This window comes from Polyodon spathula, chromosome 26 (genome assembly GCF_017654505.1).
Source record: "Polyodon spathula isolate WHYD16114869_AA chromosome 26, ASM1765450v1, whole genome shotgun sequence".
NCBI classification, from domain to species: domain Eukaryota; kingdom Metazoa; phylum Chordata; class Actinopteri; order Acipenseriformes; family Polyodontidae; genus Polyodon; species Polyodon spathula.
In genome coordinates this window covers 15407508-15430390 of record NC_054559.1, presented here as the reverse complement: position 1 = coordinate 15430390, position 22883 = coordinate 15407508, and the positions used below count along the sequence as shown (strand labels likewise).

Below are 22883 nucleotides of genomic sequence, written 5' to 3'. Positions count from 1 at the left end.
ACGATTTAAAAGCTAGAAACTAATTCTGAAAAGTTTACTTGCACATTTTAGCCCTTACCCTTTAGTAAGAGGTGACAAATAGCAGTTTGGCAAATAGACGTAATTTTCCTTTAAGAGGCGGAGACATTCTCCTGATTGACAACAATCATAACCAATAGACCTTCAGAACAAGCATGCCGGAAGAGGAGCAGCTAGAGTTTGATCTATACACGCGTGTAAACTACAAGTGGAAAGCTGTAACAGTTTCACAATAATAATACAATGTCAACATGGTTCTACCGGCAATTCGGCAGCCTATAATCTTGCGACAGTCTGTTTTTAATTGTAATGCTTGGAAGTCAAGAGCTTACGGGACAGCAGTAGGGCAGCCGCCGCCAGAGATTCTTTATGGATCAAAGTCTGGGACTGTAATCAAACAGGGGCCGGGGCGTCAGGCCAGAGTATTCAGCAGGAGATGTTACGGGACTGAGAGTGGGGGAGTTAGGGTGAGATTCGCACCCAGCCCCACAGGTAAGACTGACACGCACACTGCCTACCTGAACGACCGCTGTTTTGTTAACCTTTACCTGACCGGTCCACAGGTACAGATTGCCCTTGCTACGACACCCCAGCGTATTGCAATGTCATTGTGCCAAAAACCCAATGCGTGTTTTAGAATGAGTTTTAAAACAGTTTGAAAAAAGTGTAGCCACTGCTACCAGATGCGTACGAATTGAGTTATCAATGCTATTTAACAAGCACTATAAACACGAGTAAAACAGTAGAGGCAGTCGATTCTTATTACTGTTACAGGCTTCCTGCACCTGGGAGGACTGCGCACTGCTCTCTACAACTACATATTTGCAAAAAAGCACGGAGGGAGTTTCATCCTGAGATTGGAAGACACAGACCAGAGCCGGCTTGTCCCTGGGGCTGCAGAGAGGATCGAGAACATGCTGGAATGGGCAGGTACTAGTGACCACATGTACACACTGTCACCATGCGGTCTGTACAGCCAGGTGATTCAATACAAGCATAACATCGACAGAGATGGAAAAAAGACTCCTACTGTATAGCAGTTTCACCCATTCCTGGTTTTACTACGAGCTTGATTAGCCCCAGTGTGTGTATAGGTAACAAGCTCTAGTGTGTTCTGTTAAACTCGTAGTAAAACCAGGAATGGCTCGAAACTGCTATGCAATGGGAGTCTTATTTCCTTCCCTGCATGGATATTAACCAGAGTGGTTGATGTAGACAGGTGGACCTTACAGGTGGTCTTTAAGACAAGTTCAGCGCCACACAGCCCTTTGTACCATATAAACCGACTTTGTAAATGCAGGGAATCCACAGGTGACAGACATGTGTGCAAGCCCCACCACTTTACCCCTGCTTTACTGTGCAGTGGTTGTGCCAACATCATGAATTGATGTTTATTGAGAAACCATCCGCTGCCTTCTGTTCTGTTCTCTTCTCTGTGTGTGCCAGGGATACCTCCGGATGAAAGCCCTCGCAAGGGTGGCCTTTTCAGTGCCTACCAGCAGTCTCAGCGCCTGGGGCTGTATCAAGAGGCTGCCAAGACTTTAGTAGCCAACGGAGCGGCTTACCACTGCTTCTGTAGCCCTCAGAGACTGGAGCTGCTCAAGAAGGAGGCCCTGCGAAACAGACAGACACCAAGGTAAGTTGAATTGCCAAAGAGGCAAGGTTTGCTGGTCTTTAGGGGAATTGTGATGTGAACGTGTAAAAGAAAGTGTTCAGACAAATACTTTTTATAATGCTGAGCCTATTTTAGTTCAATCAGAGTACAGTGCAGTGCACAACAGTATCAACCCTGTAAACAGCATTTCCAGCATCTTTCTGGATTGTAATGCTTGGTCACTATTGGTGGCCTGACTCCTATTTCTTTTGTAATAGGTATGACAATCGATGTAGGCACCTGAGTCCTGGTCAGGTGGAGGAGAAGCTTGGACAGAAGCAGCCGCATGTTCTCCGGTTCCGGCTGGAGGAGGGGGTTGAGCCCTTCCAGGACATGGTTTACGGGTGGAACCGGCATGAGGTTGCCACTGTGGAAGGAGATCCGGTGATCATCAAGGCTGACGGTTTCCCCACATACCACTTAGCCAACGTGGTTGACGACCACCACATGCAAATCAGCCACGTTCTGCGCGGCACAGAGTGGCTCATCTCTACCTCCAAGCACCTGCTGATGTACAGAGCTTTCGGCTGGGAAGCCCCCACGTTCGGACACCTCCCCTTGTTGCTGAACAAGGACGGAAGCAAGCTTTCCAAGCGGCAGGGAGATATCTTCATTGAACATTTTGCACTAGCAGGGTACCTGCCTGAAGCGCTGCTTGATATCATAACCAACTGTGGCTCAGGATTCACAGGCAAGGCCCCTGGTTTTTACTGTAAGGTATGAGGGCCATCTATGGGTTCTGTCCCTTCCAGACCCCTCGCCTGCAGGTTATCCATTTGAAACATTGACAGGATGCGGCCACTTTATTTGCAAGGTTAAAAGAGTGCCCACACTGTGCAGACCGCAATGCATGTGTGGCTGTGTAAGGTCACCGCTACCTCTAACTTAACTTGTGAAGCTTTTATTTTCTTGCAGAGGTATCTACAGTTTCAGTGCCATCTACTGACAAATGACCATACAGAAGTTGCAGTTTTACAAATTCTGCACTGCCTCAAGCAGTCTTTAACCAAGCATACGTATCTGCATTATGAACTGAAGTCATGACTGGTTGCCGAATCAGGATGTGCTGACTTAATTTCTTAATGATTCCTTATAAATGTAATTGGCCATACCCAGTTAAGGGTCTGTAAGCTGCATTGGTATTGCCTTCCCGCTAGAGAGTGCAGGAATACCACTTTTAGCAGGAACAGTGAAGCAGCGATGTACCAGTGGTTACAAGGGCAGTTATAATTTGAATAGAACTACTGCGATTGGCAACAGGGAAATCCTCTAGCTTTTCCCACGCCAGCACTAAAGGTGCTTTAGGAACAATATATTGCTTCATAGATTTTGCATACTCGGTGCCAGCCAGATACTGCCACTTTGTGTAATTTTACAGGACAGCAAATCTGCCTCGGTGCATGTGAAATTATTTCTCGTCTCTAGATACAGTATTTGTTTGTCGTCTCTAAAAAAAAATGTTCTTGCTTGTGTAGAGAATCGAGTTGGTCGGACACTGAATGAACTTATTGCCGAATTCGAAATGACCAAAATAACAACCCATTCTGCTCTGCTGGATCTCGAGAAGCTTCCTGAGTTTAACAGGTGGGTCACTGAACAAACCGAGCAGCAGAGGTGTTGTGCTGTAAGCGTGGCCACAGCAGGTGCGTTTTCTTGAGCTGACGACACCTATTTGCAAGCATTTAACTGGTTCTCTTCCGAAGTCATATCTATTGTTTTTTTTTATCTTGTTAATGTTTAACCTATTTTTCTAGTATCAGACCTTTAGGCATTAGCTCTTTATATAGTGTGATTATCGTCTCTTATTGTAACTTTAAAATAAGGGACCACCAGCTGCTATTAGTAGAGTAGATTTAAAAAAAATATGAGTGTGTCCTAAATACTGTTTGTGAATGGATGCTTTTTCTATATTAAATGTAGGCTTCTACCAACAGAAACATGTGTTTATCGACAGTGCGCGTGTGTGACTAGGGCATTGTGCTGTCTTTTTTTCTAACCTCTGCAGGATTCATTTGCTTCGGAGAATTGGCGATGCTGGTCAGCGCCAGGCTCTGGTTAAGGATCTGCAGGTTCTCGTAGAGAGGGAGTACGAGGAGCAGCTCACAGAGAAAGGTGTTCTGCAGACAGAATATATTGAGCGCGTCCTTCAGCTGAGGAAGGTACCGTTCACATTGATTTGCATATTCCTTCACTCGCCTTCAATATGATCTCACTCTTTATATGTAAATCTGGGGAAGTTTAGGAAAGCTGCCTAAAAATTTCTACCGCCTGCAAAGTGGATGATGTTCCAGCAGAGGGCACCATGAACCGTTGAAAACAGTAAAATTGTAATTCTGGATAGTACTGTTATAAGGGATTTCCGATTAGTAGATTTACCAAAATAGAAATAGAACTTCAGGTTGAAGATCACTGGTTAGATGTTTTATTTGTGTGTGTGTATATATATATATATATATATATATATATATATATATATATATATATATATATATATATATATATATATATATATATATATGTGTGTGTGAGATGCACATACTGTATAGTAAACACATTTGGGAATGTAGTAGGATACCTTGGAATGTTGAAGATTCTTGCCAAATTCCTGATGGGAACGTTTCCCCTGGGTGTTGCTGGCTGGTAATTTATTTTTAGCGTACAGAATTTTCCCATAGACTTCCATACAAAATAAGAGTGTTTCTATCAGAAGAACAATGCATAAAAAAAGAAGAAAATACAATTCCCGTCATCAATATATCTGACTGCCAGGGTAGTCTTAAAAACAGATGATACTGCATTAACAAGCAGCACAACTCTGAAACACAACTAAACACAGCTGCTCCCTCTCAAACACTGCATCAGGAGGCATGTGGTCCTACCTGCTATGAAGGCAACGTTCTGGCCAGTCAGTTTGTGTACTGTAAGAGAGCAAGCCTTTCTGTGCGTTTTAAGAGAGAGACAAAGAGGTGGGGAGAGTAACATGTTTGTAAAGACGATCACAGCTGAAGTTTTTTTTTATCTTTTCTATTTTGACTGCAATTGGCCTAAATGTTTTTAAGTACAGGCATCTAAATAAAAGCCATGGTTTAATCCAGTACATTAAGTAGTAATGGTCCATTATGATCATTTAGCAAGATACTTCACCAGGAGGAGCTTTTTAAGTGCTGTAGTAATTTTTTTTTTCATGAATTGTATTTCCCTTTCTATTTTGAGAATCTCTTAGGAACCCTATGAAATAAAAGTTGATGAAAATGCAAATCTGTTGTGAAAAAAAAAAACGACTGAAAGCTGAGCTCTTTGTAGTGTAGAGACTGTCCTGAAACAAAATGACACTTAATTTACAACCGTGACTACAATCAAGGGCTTGTTTTCTGTACGCAGGGTCATGTAACCTGCCTGCAAGACCTGGTATCTCCTGCCTACTCCTATCTGTGGGTCAGACCCTCAGTGCCGCGAGATCAGCTGCTGAAGGTTTCTCCTGAAGTAGACACAATCAGCAAATTGGTTTTAGAGTAAGTTCTTATGAATTGTAGATCTACGATTTGAGAATTGGGCACAATTAGAGGGGTGCTGTAGTCTCCACATTGATGTTTATAAACATACTATTTCTCCCTTGTTTCATGAATTTCAGAATTCTGGTAGGTTTCGATCCTGTTGAAACTGTTAATGTGATCTTACCTGTGGCGATTTGCAACATAATGTCTGTCTCTTATTACAGATTGGTTCAGGTTGAGAATTCTGTCTTAACGACTGAAAAACTGAGCACAGAGTTGAAGGGCCTGCAGAATAAGACAAAGGGAACGAAATTTGGTGCGATAATGAAAGTCATCCGACTGGCTCTGAGCGGACAACAGGTATATACATAACATCTAGCGTTCAGGACTAAGCTAGCGAGAACCTAACCTGGGCGGACCAGCTTGCTGAAACCAACATTATCTCCCATACAGACTGCTATGTCTGCATTTCATCTTCAAGGAATTAATACAAGTGAAAGAAATGGTTTTTAGAGGTGCATTCAGTGGCTCATGCAGTTGTCTGTTTTGAACTTTGCTATGCTTTAGGACCGTGGGGGTGTTTTTCATGTGACTATTCTGTCTTGCAGTACTTTTTTTTTTTTTTTTAATACTTTATTTATATTACAGTCAAATCATCAAAAGCAAAAGACAGCACTTAAACAAAATGTACCCCGCACCCCAAATCTCACCCCATCTGCCGTAGACTCTTACAAAAACCCAGTTTTGTAACCTAACATGTTCTTTGTATGAACTTCTTTCCAGCAAGGCCCAAGCGTGGCTGAGATGATTGTGTCCCTGGGACCCAGAGAAGTTAGTGAACGTCTGCAGAGAGTCCTGAGCAGCTGATGTCAGTGTGTTTGTGTTTTTTTTTTTTCTTTTTGTGGACTTTGGTGGTCCTGGAGTCTGCACTTGTTCTGGGAGCTTTTCGAAGGGCATGCAACAAGAAAAACACTGTCGGCTGTATCATGAAAGTCACTGTCATGTGTAAATATTCGAAGGATGTCTGTAAGGAGATTTTTGCAGACTGTATAACAAATATAAGTGTTCATTCTGTCTCAGTTGTACATTTTTATAATACAATTTGTAGAATGACAGCTAGGTGGGATGGATGAAAGTGTGTTGTTTAGAATGTAAATGTACTGGATTCTCAGGGATAAATGGATACTGTACTGTGGTAATACTCTTGCCTGAATTTGATTAAACTTTGCATGGGCACTTGTTCATGTAGAGTGAATGTAGCTCGCTGATACAGCATGTACTGACACCTGCTTGGCTAAGCTGTTGAAAGGGTTTATCATAAGAACCACTTATCTGGTTTTCACAAAACTATTTACAGTATCTCTTTGGATGGGGAATATATGGTTTTTTAAAATGTTTTCATTGACATGCCTTGTATAATTTTCTGTTTTCATGAAAGGGTTTGCTCAACCCATCATTGTTTTTAGTTTTACATAAATTATGCCTTTTAAAGAAAATACACAACACGTGTAGTTGATAGTTTTAATATCGACTTACGAAGTAAAACATAACCTACTGTAATTTCAGAATATAAAAACAAGTCAATACACCTTTTAAATAAATAATGTCGATGGTGGGTTGAATATAACCCTAAACAAACATTACTGTGTAAATAAATTCAGTTCAGTTAAATATCTTCTCTTTGGAGAAACCTGACGAAGCCCTGCCTAAGAAGATTCCGCGTACTTCCTTACCCAAATGAAATCACTGTCACATGCATAGTCAAGTGCCTTCAGTCTGCCTCCTAAAATTGAACAGGAGTCCTCTTAAAGGTACAGTAGGCGCTTTGAACGCTATGCGTGAAAACGGTCTGCAGGACATGGCGGCTGGAGAAGAAACTTTAGAATCTTGGCTCAGTAAGTTTTTCAAACATTTCAAACTAAGCGAGTTATTATTAAACTTAATTAACCTTTAAACCGGGCGGGGTGTGATGAAGTGTCAGTGGAGGGTCGTGTTTTTTTTAAAGCGTGGAACTTTTTTTTTTTTTAAACCAGGAAGAACAGTAACTTTAGAGTAAATAGAACAAAAATAACAAACGCATTTTAGCTTTGTAATATTCGTATTTTTTATTGATTTTTTAAATCCGACACTATATATCACTATGTAAAATACAAAGGTGATATGTTTTGAGGATGTAGACTGATTTTACATTGCAACTGTATATTTTGGAAGTAGCCAATTATTATTTTTTGCAAATGGTTGCATTTTACATTAGAGCTGGCACTGTTTCATACTATAACCACTATATTAGCTACAGTATACGTTTTTTAGTGAGTTCATTAATTTTGTGTTTAATACAGCATGTAAATAATGCTTAGACATGTGGTTAGTTTAGGGTTAATGCGTTTAATAAGGTGTGGGTGAATCATATTATTTATCGTTATTGTTAAATAAGTGATATGCCACGCATCGAATAAGTAGCAAACTTTTAAAGTGTAAACTGTAAACGGAGATATAAATGTATTAAAAAACAGGAAGTGCTACGTATGATGTGGAGCTGCAGACCACAGTTCAGCACAGTCTTCTGCACGACTACACGACCGGAAGCACGACTGGCTGAAGTACACAGAGTGCTGCAGTATACTGCAGCACATTCATGTTTTCCTTCAAAACCAGAAACTAGAGTATTAAACTTGCATTGCACGGTTTAGTTGAAAGTTCTAATGCAATGTATGATACACGATGTAGAGGATTTTGTGCATCCCTGACGTGTCCTCTAAAGACACTCAGAATGCACTTCTCTTTACTGCCACTCCCAAGTGCACGGGAACTTCACGGGCTTTTGTCACGACAAAGCCAGCTGTGCTGTGTATTTTATCCGCTTCACAACCCTTGATTCTTGATCCAGGCAAATACTGTAACAGTCATGCCTTTCCCCCTTCTCTGTTTTCAGACAGAGCCACAGACCCCAGTAACCAGGAGGAGAAGTGGGAATTCATCAAAGGATTCTATGAGCAGGTTAACAAAGAACTAGAAGGGTATGTTCCCAGATGCACCAGTCTGTCTGCATACCCTGGACGGTGTGAACAGTGTATTATACCAAAATGAAAAGCAGCCAGACATGCTGTAGTATACACAGCAACCAGACCCTTTTCAGTACTGTGTTCTGCGCCACACTTAACAAGGACATGCATGCTGTAATCACGAAGTTTGCACAGGGCTGTTCATGCATTCTAATTCTGATTGCCACCCAGGTGCTCCACCAGCGGTTTTAACTCACATGTTTGTGCACTAAAAGAGATCTAGGTTTTATTTTCTGTACATTAATTATCTGTTTGTGTTTTGCACATTTCAAGGACCGGTGTGCTTAATGTTCCTGTATTGTGTGAGTGTGTTAGGTGTTAAAATGATCTAAAAGGGTATGTTCTCACTTTTTTAAGCCCACAGATTGCTACTCGCCTCCTGGCTCATAAAATCCAATCACCTCAAGAGAAGGAGGCGCTGCAGGCACTCACAGTAAGTGCTTGCTTTACAAGTGATGTTGGAATATGTGTTGTTCCATGATAAGTGTGATGTTCCTACCAGAACAAAAACATCAGCTTGCGCGCACACACACACACACATCATGTTAATAATTTTTGTTAAATCTTTTGTCATCACCAATTTTGGGCTAGAATCTCTGAACAATTGTCCTGGTGATTAAGGTAATGTTAAAAAGGGAAGGTGTTCGCACTTATTGTATAAATATGATAATGTATCACATATGCCAGACTGGATGTATATTAAGCAAAAGTAACACATAATGAAAAAAAAAGTTCCCCATGCTTTTTTTCTTTTAGCACAGCAGATTATAACAATACAGATACGGGGGCTGTAAGAAAGAAACAGAAAACCTCAGAAGCCTCTAGCGTACCAAGAAGGCTGCAGTAATATGGTTCAGTGGCAGTGCCACTCCAGTCACGGGGCTGGCTTCAATGGGCAGCTCTCAGTAACACGTCTCCCAGGCTATATTGTAGAATCTGTTCTCGTTTCCACCTCGTTTACATACAAGATCAGAGGCTGGTGAGCAGGAGATGTGCTTTATCTCTTATACATGTGTTTCTATTTCAGATATACAATATACATAGGGTTTGTTTTATTACATTTTGTTTCTAGATTTTGGAGACCTGCATGAACAACTGCGGGAAAAGGTTTCACAGTGAAGCTGGAAAGTTCCGATTTCTGAATGAATTGATCAAAGTCTTGTCACCAAAGGTACAGCAATCAATGTGGTATTATTATTAATTCTAGGAGCACTGGTGGGGTGAAGAATTGCTCATGTTCTTCAGTCTGTGCAGTAATAATAATTATAATAATATCAATAGTAACATTTATAATAGCAGAATTTAAAAAAAAAAAAAGTTTTTCTTTTGGTTCCAATATTTTGTTGATGTCGAAAATTCATTTTCCCGGTCTGAGGTAGGCTGAGACCAGCTGGACTCGTTTAACATGGGTATCCCAGTTTGGAATTGAACCCGGGTCCAATGATCACAGTGCGTTTTTCATTGTCACAGTATCTGGGAACGTGGAGTACGGAGAAAGTGAAATCAAGGCTTGAACAAACACTGTACAGCTGGACTGTGTGGCTTCCAGAAGATGTTAAAATAAAGGAAGCCTATCACATGCTGAAGAAGCAAGGTCTGTACACTTTATGAGGTGCAATTCCAACCCTAGGCAACAGCCTGCCTCAATCTAACCACCAAACGAATACCCCTCTTCTTCTTAGGTATTATAAAAAAAGACCCCAAGTTACCAGAGAACACACTGTGGCCACCTCCTTGTCCAAGAACTGGAAGCTCGGTGTTTGATGAGGAAGATAAATCCAAGGTAGTTTTCTAATCTTACAGATGGTCTAATGGTGCTCCCTGCTGGGTGTTACTGCATTAATTCTGCTGATTACGGACACGGTATTACAGTTTATGTACAAGGCTGTGAAAAATATCATTTTAATATTTCCTGTCGAGTCATCTGTTTATTCAGGACTGTAGTTATTTAAGATATTCAGTCTCATATGGAAGCATAACTGTAGATTTATTATAAACAACCAACAAAATCTGAGTTTAGCATTCCTGGCTTTGCGTTGGAGCGGAGTTGATAGCTTTGGCTGTAGGTTGAGCCGGACAGGGAGCTGAAAGAATGTACACATGTGCAGTCCAGTTCCTGATCCTCAGTATCTCTCTGTTTTAAAGCTTTTAGCCAGGCTTTTGAAAAGTAGCCATCCTGACGACCTCCAGGCTGCCAACAGACTGATTAAGAATACAGTGAAGGAGGTACAGTGTGCAAACAGCAGCCTGCTGGGCAAGGCTAGGAGGGACATTGCTGTTTCATTACACTATGGATCGGCATTCTTGTGGACAGTTTGGTTGATATAACTGGGAAACAATGCTGAAGCTGTAATGTATTTCATTTCATATTTATAGTGATCTTTATAATTTACTTTGGTTTTTATTTAAACTGTTACATCAATTTTCACACTCGATTTTCACATTTTGGGTTAAATGTTAAGTAAAAAAAACACTGTTTTAAGAGTATTTTTTATTTAATTAATTTTTTTTACCATTAAACGTTAAAACTTTTACAGTCTTTTAAACAAAAGCAGCTAAAAGTAAAATTTAAAAACTTCAAAGCTAAATTTTAACTTTCAAAAATAAATTGGCGTTGTAAAAATTGCCCTTTTTTTTTTTTTTTTGCCAGGACCAAGAGAAGATGGAGAAGGTGTCTAAACGAATAAACGCCATTGAAGAGGTTCAGAAGAACACGAAGCTCCTGAATGAGATGCTGACTAATTACAGGAGCAGGGACATCTCCGACAGCGACAGAGACATCATGAAGGTGAGGCTTGAAGAAGCTCTCAGCACAGAGACCAGCATTGTTGGGGGTGGGGGGGTAGCGGTAGGGTTAGAGTAAGTGTTAGGGTTAGGGGTAGGGTTAGGGTTAGTGTTAGGGTTAGGGGTAAGGGTAGGGTTAGAGTAAGTGTTAGGGTTAGGGGTAGGGTTAGAGTAAGTGTTAGGGTTAGGGTAGGGGTAGGGTTAGAGTAAGTGTTTGGGGTATGGTTAGGGTTAGAGTAAGTGTTAGGGTTAGGGGTAGGGTTAGAGTAAGTGTTAGGGGTAGGGGTAGGGTTAGAGTAAGTGTTAGGGTTAGGGGTAGGGGTAGGGTTAGAGTAAGTGTTTGGGGTATGGGTAGGGTTAGAGTAAGTGTTAGGGTTAGGGGTAGGGTTAGAATAAGTGTTAGGGGTAGGGGTAGAGTAAGTGTTAGGGGTATGGGTAGGGTTAGAGTAAGTTTTAGGATTAGGGGTAGGGGTAGGGTTAGAGTAAGTGTTAGGGTTAGGGGTAGGGTTAGAGTAAGTGTTAGGGTTAGGGGTAGGGGTAGGGGTAGGGTTAGAGTAAGTGTTAGGGTTAAGGTTAGGTTTAGGGCTAGGGTTAGAGTAATTATTAGTATTAGAGCACATACCAAGGTTTTTAAATCAATCAATTTCTTAGCTCTTGTTAGATAGTAGACCTTGGAATATAATCTGTTGAAGATCTTTTGGTTCTTTGCCTGCGTTTTATATATCAAAGTGCAGTATGTATCTCAACGACAACGTTATGAAATGTAAAGTTGTTGGTACGAAGTCTGTCAGTTAGTGGTCTGACTGCGTTCATGTCATGTGACTCACCACACTGGAGGTGTGATAACAGGAGTAAGCGGGTCCTTTTTTTATCTGCAGCATTATGATGGGCTTTTAGCAACTGATGGGCTTTTAGGTATTAACGGATCAGTCAAGTCTAGTTAGCACAGCCCCATCACAATGATGCTTATACATGATATAACTGATAGATCGTTAGATTGCTTTTGCTGTGTAGCTAAAGATAAATGCTGTGAAGCTAGAGCCTTTCCTGTGTTTAATAACATCATCCCACGTGTTGTTTCACACTGCTGATAAATGTGTATGAGCTTCAGGATTGCACTGTGAAGGGATTCACCTGGTTTTGCATTCGCTGCAGGGCCTGTATGACAAGTGTGAGAAGCTGAGACCGACCCTTTTCCGACTGGCCGGAGACACTGTTGATAACGACGAAGCACTGGGTGCGGAATCCTCTTGTGTTTAACTGCAGGGTAGTGCAAAAGGAACTGGAAAAGTTCAGGGATGTACCAGGGTTCCAGGGGTTGAGAAGGCTAGTGGGTATGTGACGCTGGGCAATGAAACTTGACAGGCAGCAACAAGAGACGCTGGGTGTCGGGCAGTATGGCATCTTGTGTCACAGGATCCAGGAGCACTGTTAAGGTTACTGAGCACCTACAGACACTGGTTTACACAAGGAGTCAATCACAGCACCTTGTCTTCTACCTGCTTAGTTTTTCCACACTGTGCATACTGTGCTTTTGCCTTTGCATTTATATATATATATATATATATATATATATATATATATATATATATATATATATATATATATATATATATATTTTATTTTTTTAAATTTATTTGTTTTTAAAATTCAAAAAGCTATTTATAATTTTTTTATTTTTTTGTTGAAATTCAATTCCTGTGTGTTTGGAGATTTCTTTTGATAATTCTCTTGAAACCCTGTTAGCCTGCTTATTACTTTTCCTGCTTGGGAGTGTGGGAGGCACAGCGGCACTGTAGTCTAGAGGCAGGGGAATCCCAGTCCTGGTGTGCTGGTGCAATTAAGCGTAAAAGTGCAAACTTCCCCATTTACAGCTGCTAGTCTGCAGCGTTTTACCTCGGAGAAAAGCACAGCCCTGCTGAAAGCACCGTGCTCCAAAATACTTAAACAGGTGAGAGATACAAGTCAGAGATAGCAACTGCCTTGTCTCCATTCTGTACAGATTTAATAGCAGTTGTTTGTCTTGCAAGGCAAATATGACGTGAGAAGCTGAGAGCCCTTTATGCATGTGGAAACACAATGTTTAGGATTTATTGGTACTATATAGTACTTGAAAAACAAAACATATAGTCATTTGGGACTCTGGCTTGCAGTGTGAACCTTGCTTGAGGACAGAGCAGTCTTGGATGATGGGCTGGGCTGACTCACACTGGCACTAGGGTGCACTGGTAAGGCATGGAAGGGTACTGCTGCGGTCAAGTCTGCACCTCAATTTGGCAGGGAGGGGATTTTAACCCCCCCCCTGCCAAACTGCATTCAAAATATTCAAAACTTTAACCACAGAAGCATTAACAATGTTACTGCATTAAATATAAAAAAAAGTTGACCTTGTATCTCGATTTGCTGTTTATTCCATTTTAATGGGTGCAGTTTATTTGAGAAAGCTTTGAAGTGAGACCCTGTCGTCCAGCTTTAGGACTAACACACTCACTCTGCTCAGTAGACATTTCTACAATAACCCTAGCCCGGTATTCTTTTAACAAGGTGGGTATGTGTTCTACGAAGTGCTTGTTCGTTCGGTTCTAGTGTTTGATAGAGCTGTCTCTTTCATCTTCCAGCGGAAATCCTCCAAGCGAATGACAAACTGACCCTGGTAGTTCATTTATATCAAGAGCTTGTTGAAAGACGAGAAGTGAATGGGAATAGTGGAAGTGACCAGTCCAAGACAAAAGGTACGCGTACACGACCTCTTCTAGAACATATACTGCCTGCCCTAATGCAGAATACAGAAGCTTTGCCCATTGGTTGTTGTTATATGAATTTAAACTATTCTTAGTTATTTTCTTCTGTTTTTTGTGGGTGGATTAAAGTAAATGTTCCCATTTAAAAGCGTTTTCATTTTTAAGTGCACGATATGTTACTATCTTCTAATTACTAATTTGAAATGCAATGACACTGAGGCATTAAAAACATGTTTTCAGAAAAAAATAGTGATAATTATCTTCTGTACAACTGTGCCCAAGCACTCTGCATTTAGCTTGCATGCCCTATGAGAAGTTTAATACAGAGCTGCTTTATAAAGGCGATAGTAAATTAAATCTAAATGCATGCTTTGTTTCTCTTAGCTCCACAGAGCCCAGGTGCTATCAAGAGTTACCACCTCATAGACCTGGCAGAGCTGGAGTCGCAGTCCAGTCCCAGCACGGGGTCCTGCGAGAGCCCCCAGTGCAGAGGAGGCAATCTCCCCACCTCCTTGCTGGATGAAGAGCTCATGTCGTTGGGTTTGTCTTCATCTCCGTCACATTGCTGTACTTGTGGCTATTGCTGCTGTGCAAAAGTAGCCAAGGTTTAATCACTGTGCAGATACCGTGTGCAGTATTGTATGTGCTGAGTTATACTCGTGGGTTATTTTAAAGAAGTTTGATAGTCATAAAACTGCTTTGGGTTTGTAATGCATAAAGGACCGTTTTAATAGTAATATAATAGTAATAATAGGCGATATATCCAGGAGAGGACTAGGCTGGATTTGACTGTATCTTTTAGTAAAGTGTGGGGGGGGGGGGGGGGGGGGGGGGGGGGGGGGGGTGGTCTATACACAGGATATATAGCTGCGTATAGACCACCACACCTGCATGGATCCAGGATAAAAAGGCTCATAATTTGATAATTTTTCCCAGGACTGGATAGCCCATCTTTCCCACTGATTTCAGGAATGTATAACTTGGCGTTAGATCAGGTAGGATGTATTGTTTTTTCAACGGATTTCTTCGTTTTCCTATTCTAGACTTGCACACTGATCTGTCTGGTTTTGTTTCTGATTCGTCTGATCTGTCCAGCCTGTGAGCCAGAGTGGGTTCAGTGGTAGTAAGAGTCCTGAAGGGCTGAGAGCCGCAGTGAGCAGCAGCCAGGGCAGTATGCAGGACCACCTGTGGCTGTGTGGAAGAGACTCCTCGCGATGGCCTCTGTCACCACAGGCTCAGCTAACCAAGCCTGGGTACGTGCAGAGTACGGACACAGCACAGTCCAGGCCTCTCCTACAGCCCAGGTCAGCCCTGGGTGACCTCCAGAACCATCCAATCACAAGCTCGGCACGGCACACTAAACCTGTCAGCCCCGCCCAGGGAGAGCCCTTGCACGGCTCTCTGTCTGACGTCTTCGTTTCACTGGACTCCATTAAGCCAGGTAAGCCATATTTTGTTATCCAGCTTCAAAACAGCTTGCAGCATTAAAGGATCTTGGCACACAGTACTGTGCTGTCCACTGCTTTATGGTTTGGAGCAGATACAAGATTTTTGATGAAATTAATCATTCATTGAGGGTAGAAAGTTGAATTCATTTTCTTAATATAAAGCTGAACAAGTGTGTGTAATTTGATTGCCATGCTTAGGCTTTGAATTTGAAAGGGCCCTGAGTCAGTTACAGTGCAGTTGTGTGTAATGCAGTAGTCTCTCCAACAGGTGGCATTCTTCCAGTCACAGCCTATGATAAAAACGGCTTCCGAGTGATGCTGCACTTTGCCAGAGACCCCCCTGCTGGCCGCCCTGACGTGCTGGTGACTGTGCTGTCCATGCTCAGCACCTCCCCTCTCCCCATCAGGAATATTGTATTCCAGGCTGCGGTGCCCAAGGTGAGCCAGACAGTTCCGTTCCTGTAACCAGACAGCAGTTCCAAAGCGTGCTGTGGCCTTTTAAAGGAACAGAGGTAGCAGTAATGGCCCCTGCAGCCTGATTAATCTTCCACTGGTGTCCGTGGTAACCATGCTCAATGACATGCTTTCTTGCATTGCAGGCTATGAGAATCAAGCTGCAGACAGCGACCAGCTCAGAACTCCCTGCTTTTAACCCTATACTGCCCCCTGCTGCCATCTCCCAGGTCATGCTGTTAACCAATCCACAGAAGGTGAGAGCATGCTACACTTACTATATTATTATTATTATTATTATTATTATTATTATTTTATTATTATTAATAATAATAAATTATTTAGTAATTGTTGTAGGAGTATTCTTGCCAGGGCATGCAAAGTGATTTGTTAGTTATTGTTGTTGAAGCTGACTGGGATCCTGGGATCCTTCAAGAAGCTGCTTGATGAGATTCTGGGATCAATAAGCTACTAACAACCAAACGAGCAAGATGGGCCGAATGGCTTCCTCTCGTTTGTAAACTTTCTTATGTTCTTATTGCTAGATGAGGTTTAGTCTTGTATGTTGTGTAAACTGAGGAACTAGTTAAAAAAAAACAAGTAGATTCAATCAAAGAGGGGTGTAGGAAACTGAGCTTGCATTTACACTTGACATTATTAAGGGATTTGACAGCTGTGGAGCTGCTTACGAGGAGCCAACCGGAATACGATCTGTTGTAAGACGTCAGACATTTGTTTAAACAGCAGCTCTTGTGTCTCTGAGCCCAACGCAATGCACAAAGCAAAGAGAGACCTTACACCTCAATGGTTAAAAATAGAGACTTGAAGACATTGAAAGAGACTTCTGGTAGAGACGATTCTCATGCAATTTACGTTGTGTCTTCTGGTGTTTCTCAAAAGAAAGACTAGGAAACAGCCTGTTCTACCTGTCAAATATATCCATGTTTCCACTAGCGTGTCTAGTAAGAGGACTGTATGGTTTTGTGTTTAGGAGAAGGTGCGGTTAAGGTTCAAGCTGAGCTTCACACAAGGCGGCCAGTCCTTCTGCGAGGCTGGAGAGGTGGAGCACTTTCCAGAAATCGGCTCCTGGACCGATCACTGAAGGGAACCTGCTGACCCTCTCCGCCGGGACTCTGTGCAAAGAGTAAACGGGTTCCAAATACGAACATCATGAAAGAGCCGAGTGCTAGAAGAGATTCAAAATGAACACCATTGGTATACTGTACAGGAGCGGAAACACGACTCCTATTGCATAGCAGTTTGATCCATTTGTGGTTTTACTATAAGACGACACACCGGGGCTAATCAAGCTTGTAGTAAAACCTGGAAGGGGTGAAACTACTGTGCAATAGGAGTCTTATTTCCATCCCTGTTGTATGATATACTGCAGCACTTTAAAATACGTTTCAGTAATTTAGTTACGATTACTATTAGCGCACAGATTTCCTGTTGAATTTGAACTCGTATGAAGTCATTAGTAATTTCTATTGAAGCTAAAATGAATTCTTCCCTAGTAAACACTTACTTTAAAGCGTTTTCAGTATAAACCAGTTGTAAGGTGTTATGGATTTATGTTTACTTCATGCAAATTAAATATGAATTCAATAAAAAATTGCTATAAATTATTATTAGCTTGAATTACTGGCGGTTGTTGTAAAGCGTTGCAGTTACCCGAGGCACTTGTGATCTGTGAGTAAGGTTGTGTGTTTTATTCAGCTGCATCAAACATTTAAAGCTGTCTGACGACAACAAAGAACCATGAAGAATCTGCCAAGGGTCAGGCTGACCACTTGCTTCAAGAATAATCAATACATAAAACCCTCCTAGTTGTTCTTCTGGGACTGTTCTTCTAATAAAATAAGAGGTCTTGTTTCTCTAGTGCTGTGAAGAGGCACGTTGCATTAACCTGTGCTTTCGCCAGACATGAGCAGAATAAAACATTTGTATTATTTAGATAGCTTTGTGGCTCAAGACCAGCCTCGTATGTTACATTTTCGCTGTGTTAGCAGCTAATTTGTGTGACGTCATGAAGGTTACATAACAGTTTAAATTGAAGGTGGTCTGATCACAGCTGCTTGCAAAGTCATACTGGGGATACAGTGTAACTGTAATAACCCAATCAATCAAAAACCAAATACAGCCCTGTTTGCATCACCAGCTAGTTACAAACAGCGTGGAGTATTACCGTGCCAGTAAAGGCATGGGACCCCATTGCAGTTGCTGGCAGTATAATGCTTCATTATGAATATGACCCAATGTCTCTTCTGAAGGATGTTCTCGCACGGCTGAGTTGTTTTCATGTGTAATAATGCAAGTGTACAAGCTGCATCTTTTAAATAAAAGCTTGCCTTTTTTTATCTCCCTGATGCCTTGGTGACCAGACCTCTTTATTTTTGTTATGTCTCTGTAAAAACTAAATTACTAGACTGCTATCTACCTGTAATAACAAGATTGGCCCTGCCATATTTCAGTGGGAATACGTATCTTTTTAAAATCTCTTTGAGGCAGGCTTCTTCGAGGTTTCACATTTTGTAAAGATGTATACAGCACTATGAAATAAGATGCTTGCTCTATTAAAACGATTTCCTCCAGTTTTCGTAGTCTGTGTCCTGACAATGTTTCAGTAAAATGGTTTTCATCTACCTGTGCAAAAAGAATTTTTCTGCACCAGCCAGCAGAGGGGAGCACTCACCAGGCTATTTCTGCTATGGTGCTATACAGTAGTGTCTTTTTCTTGAGAGCGATAATAATAATAGTCTTTATTTTTATATAGTGCTTTACTATATAAAGAGGGAGGACAAGGAGGTGAAGTGACTTGCTTGGGGTGAGCTGGGATTTGAACCTGACTGTTATACACAGGATAGGGTGTACTGAAATATTGGGAAACCCTTAAAGGTAACTTAAATATTTTTACAGTGCGTGATATATAATACTGTACTGATTAATATCAGCATGGCCCAAATAGTTACCTTTTGTTGTAAAATACATTTTGCAGAATTGCCCATTTAAACACAAAGGTTTTTTTTTTTGTTCTTCACCTAACATTCCCAGCAGCCCTCTAATACAGGTGAATCATTTTCATGTGGACTTCACAAAGCAAGCCTGGGCCTGTCAGTCATGACTCCTGAAGATTTACTGGAAAGGCAATCAGTGAAGATAAACACACACACACACACACACACAGACCCACTTCTGGGAACAGAACTCTTTGTGTGCAAAGGTTTGGGTTGTTCAAAATATTCTTCATTGTTGACAAAAGGAAAAAAAAAAGTGCCATCAAGGTTTCTATTTATTGATGAAATATGGAATCTAATAGTACAGTGCCTCTCCCCGTCTTTCACTGTCTGATTCATGAAACAAACCATGAAATATTGAAAACAGTCCTTGTGTGGGGGGGAAAAAAAAAATATATATATATATATATATATATATATATATATATATATACATAATAATATTATAATATATAATATTGACAACTTGAACATTACTGTTGTGTGGGCACCTAACAGTGGAATAACAGATTATATACAGACCCTGCAAATCGCTGATACAGAATTGTACAAGCATGGTAGTTTTGCTTTATTTTACCTGACAAAACTTATTGTCACTAAATAGCAGGGCCGTAAATCCCATAGCAGGCCCTTTTAAAGCCAGCATATAACCCCACAGATAACACCGTTCTCACCAACATAAAACTATTCAGAAAAAAAATACACATTGACAAGCACAAAAGTCACAACAATATTATATTTGTGTACAGAGAGCTGTGCGGTTTAAAGTGTGATGTAGTGTACAGGATGTTGAAAACTAGTAAAACCTTTTGAACTGTTTCTAATACGTGATACTGCACGTACTCTCCTCTAACACTTTCCCAGCACACAGGATGGTGTATGATTGCAGTACTGGGAGCACAAACCTGACCAGAGTCTTGTAACCATATTGACCAGATTGTAACCATTTATCACACCCATGTACCTGTTCCATACGTGGTTTTGAGCACGTTCTGCACGGCTGAAAAGGGCCAAGATTGCACAACAGGACCTAAACTGCATATGAAAAACTAAACAGCTTTTTTAAGCTGTGCATGCATGTTCGTTTTTAAAAGTAAGATGTTTGATGTTCCATATTGAATTGCTTTTTAAAAAATTTCTCTTCCTATTTGTTTGAGGTGTGCAGCCATTTGCAGTAGGTACAATCTGCCTGTACCTGTAGTTGAACTGTCTTTGCGCTTGCCTGGAGAATCCTAAGTGCCGGGCACTGAGCTGCCTTTCCAGATCCCTGAAAAATTTTTTTTTTTTTTTTTATTTATAATCTTTTTTTTTTTTTTTTTTTTTTTTTTTTTTTTAATCTTTTTTTTTTTTTATTTTTTTTATTTTTTTTATTTTTTTTTTTTTATTATTTTTTTTTATTTTTATTTTTTTTTTTTTTTTTTATTTTTTTAATTTATTTTTTTTTTTTATTTTATTTTTTTAAAATTTTTTTTAAAAACATTTTTTTTTTTTTTTTTTTAATTATTTTTTTTTTTTTATTTTTTTTTTTTATTTTATTTTTTTTTATTTTTTGTTTTTTATCTTTTTTTTTTTTTTTTTAATTTATTTTTTTAATTCTATATTTTTTTTTATTTTTTTTTTTTTTTTATTTTTTTTTTTTATTTTTTTTTTTTTTATTATTTTTTTTTTTTGTTTTTTTTTTATTTTTTTTTTTTTTTTTTTTTTTTTTTTAAATTTTAATTATTTTTTTTTTATTAATTTTTTTTACAAACACGTTAAAAGAGGGGAACGTAAAAAAATAAATAAATAAAAAAGCTACAATGACTCTTCTGAAGCTACTTACTCTGTAATTATAAAAAGGGCATAACCCTACACAAAAAGATCATTATCTGTTAATATATACATTTCTATACAGCGCCTTTCATAGTGAACTGTCACTTACAACAAGAAGTACTGTGATTCTGGTTACAAGTGCAGGACTTTAACCACTGGACCACAATGCTCCCTTTAATTAGATTCCGTTTAATGTCAACCAGGCTGAGCGTTTCTCCAGCAAAGTGCCACTCGAATCTAAATCACTGGGTGAAGTGTGTTTAGGGATTGCCTTTCATTCAGTTTGATTCAGATTGTGATTTGGCATACATCCTTGAGCACTGTGTGGATGTGCAAAATCAAAATAAGAAATATTCTTTTACAATTAACATGATCCATATCAGTATGGACTGACAGTACAAGACCTCTTAGGTTGAACCGTGTTTGGCAGCAGTGCCCTTGCTAACCTTTGACCATCATGTTCGCCTGCAGTGTTCTTCGTCGGGTTTGTTACACTGTGGTACTCATGAGCACATGGAAGATGTGATGTATGTGAAACAGTTTTGCTAATGTCATCTGTAGAGGTGTTGGCGGAGAAACTGTTAGAACTAGAATGCACAATGAGTGACATCATGTCGAGTTGCCAGGCTCAAAGTCTGAAGGTGCTTGCATAGCTTCGCCCTTAGCACCTGTACTTTGTATGGTCTGGCACTCTGAGACACACAAGTTCGATGCTGTGAAGTCTAGGATCGGGAAACTGTCAACTCCTCGATCCTCCACATTCCCATCCTGCTCCATTGTTTTGACGAATGGCAGCTCTCTCGCAGTCATTTCAAGCAGGCTATGAACAGATTTGTAGGCTTGATCGCAAGAAATCAGACTGTCAGCAGATGACCCCTGATCTGTGGAGTTCTCAATCTGCCGGCTTTCAGCTGCAGGGGTCCTGCTGAATCCGCTCTGGATGATTCCTGCAAGGGCATCGTAACTCTGGTAGCCATCAATCACTTTTACAGTTCGTGGTGATGGCAGTCTACAGTTAACTGGTTCCCAGGCCTCTTTATTTACCGATAGACCAGAACCGAGCTGAGAAACCGACGCGGGCAGCCGTGAGTTTTGGTTTGGGAGAGGATGGGCTACGCAGCTCTCGAACGACTGGTATTCATAAATGTTCACGACAGCCGGGGAGGATAACTGCAAAGAGTCCTTCACAGGGGCTGCGCAAAAGGCAGGTGGGACAGGAGGTTTTAAATGGGTCTTCTGGTTTGGAAGCTGCTGCACGGTAGCATTATCCACACTCTGATCAGGAGCAGGCTCATGCACCAGACTCTCAAGGGTTTTGTAGCTGAGGTCACAGCATATCGCAGAATCGTTCCATTTAGGCATGGCTCTGTTTAGGTGTGGACACTCATGAGAGATTACATTTAAAACCAAACCCGGAGAACTTGCTTTCTGCAAAGCGGTCTCTTGCTTAACAGATACCCATGAATAAGGAGTATTTTTATACCCCGATTCGCAAGAATTTAAGGATTGCCCTGAGCCCCGCAAATCTTTAACAAGACTTTCGGTCCACCCGTGAGCAGTTAAACCTGCCAACGGCGAGTCTTGCCCATCTATGCCAAGGTCCTCTGGGCTGTTTTTACTCTCTATTGGCGGGCAACTGTCAACACTTGTATACCTAGCACGTGTGCCTATTTTCACATTGCTGCCTGCAGCACCCGCTTGGAAACCCTGCATTAAAGATTCAAAGCCCAACGGCTGTTCCTCATCGCTCCTGTTGTGGGTTGAGGTGTATGTGTTGATGCTGCCAGGGTAGTACCCAGTGGCATCACAGGAAAAGGGACAGCCTTGATATTCCGGAGCAGTCTCGACTGCCTGGTGCTGTTCTCCAGCTGTCTGCTTCATGAAGGTGCTGGTCTGGTCGTAGTCATCATCCAAACTACAGAACTCTGGAGCGCTTTTCTCACACAGGAGGTTTAGGTTAAATAAATGGACCCTGTGTAGGGAATGCATTTTCAAGCTGTACGAATGTATAATACAAAGACATTCACAATAGTAAATTGTGATAATGAATCAGTTAGAGCAGATCAAATATTTCTTGCTATTAAATGCATGGTGAGGCTCTGACACTTAACTGTGAGACAAATGTACCATTCACTGTCGCTGATTTGCGGAGACATGACTGATTCAACATTAAAGCTGTGAGAAGAGAGCTTGGTCACGGAACACACAATTTCAAATGCTCACCATGGCTTTACTGTGGGCTTTCCATTTGCCCCTCCTTCGATCTCCAGTGAGCTGATGGTATCCTGGAAAGCGCTGGGCAAAAACAACAACTAGAGAAAGGGAAGATGAAAGCACCACATTGACAACACCATTTGTTCAGAAGAAATGAACAGATATGCAGATAAACCTGGTAAGAATCTC

General features: G+C 40.8%; 3 protein-coding genes across 3 annotated transcripts; 2 read left to right on the top strand and 1 right to left on the bottom strand.

Annotated features, from left to right (window-relative positions):
* The first annotated feature begins 184 nt into the window (after positions 1–184).
* ears2 (glutamyl-tRNA synthetase 2, mitochondrial) lies at positions 185–6858 on the top strand. Its single transcript, XM_041229600.1, has 9 exons — positions 185–510; positions 793–948; positions 1465–1654; positions 1891–2363; positions 3148–3256; positions 3678–3831; positions 5054–5184; positions 5391–5526; positions 5950–6858. The coding sequence occupies exons 1-9, from the start codon at positions 270–272 to the stop codon at positions 6031–6033; spliced, it is 1674 nt and encodes a 557-aa protein (XP_041085534.1). The 5' UTR covers positions 185–269; the 3' UTR covers positions 6034–6858.
* Positions 6859–6939: 81 nt separating this feature from the next.
* LOC121300766 (ADP-ribosylation factor-binding protein GGA1-like) lies at positions 6940–18020 on the top strand. The gene is made up of 16 exons (XM_041229599.1): positions 6940–7061; positions 8099–8183; positions 8586–8661; positions 9301–9399; positions 9699–9822; positions 9911–10011; positions 10374–10454; positions 10879–11016; positions 12168–12249; positions 13631–13744; positions 14138–14293; positions 14690–14748; positions 14849–15194; positions 15470–15639; positions 15801–15911; positions 16646–18020. The coding sequence occupies exons 1-16, from the start codon at positions 7001–7003 to the stop codon at positions 16754–16756; spliced, it is 1914 nt and encodes a 637-aa protein (XP_041085533.1). The 5' UTR covers positions 6940–7000; the 3' UTR covers positions 16757–18020.
* A 2398-nt stretch (positions 18021–20418) lies between these two features.
* LOC121300437 lies at positions 20419–22822 on the bottom strand. Its single transcript, XM_041229001.1, has 2 exons — positions 22704–22822; positions 20419–22452 (listed from the first exon to the last, which is right to left on the bottom strand). Exon 2 carries the CDS (start codon positions 22359–22361, stop codon positions 21090–21092), a length of 1272 nt encoding a protein of 423 aa, XP_041084935.1. The 5' UTR covers positions 22362–22452; positions 22704–22822; the 3' UTR covers positions 20419–21089.
* Between the last annotated feature and the right edge of the window lie 61 nt (positions 22823–22883).

Bases quoted from the DNA above. Each gene is read 5' to 3' on its own strand.
- LOC121300437 (XM_041229001.1), bottom strand. From the start codon at position 22,361: ATGAAGCAGACAGCTGGAGAACAGCACCAGGCAGTCGAGACTGCTCCG.
- LOC121300766 (XM_041229599.1), top strand. From the start codon at position 7,001: ATGCGTGAAAACGGTCTGCAGGACATGGCGGCTGGAGAAGAAACTTTA. The intron at 9,400-9,698 runs GTACAGCAATCA...TCATTGTCACAG, and splicing joins TCAAAGTCTTGTCACCAAAG to TATCTGGGAACGTGGAGTAC. The intron at 11,017-12,167 runs GTGAGGCTTGAA...CATTCGCTGCAG, and splicing joins GCGACAGAGACATCATGAAG to GGCCTGTATGACAAGTGTGA.
- ears2 (XM_041229600.1), top strand. From the start codon at position 270: ATGGTTCTACCGGCAATTCGGCAGCCTATAATCTTGCGACAGTCTGTT. The intron at 2,364-3,147 runs GCAAGGCCCCTG...TTGCTTGTGTAG, and splicing joins CTGTGGCTCAGGATTCACAG to AGAATCGAGTTGGTCGGACA. The intron at 5,527-5,949 runs GTATATACATAA...ACTTCTTTCCAG, and splicing joins TGGCTCTGAGCGGACAACAG to CAAGGCCCAAGCGTGGCTGA.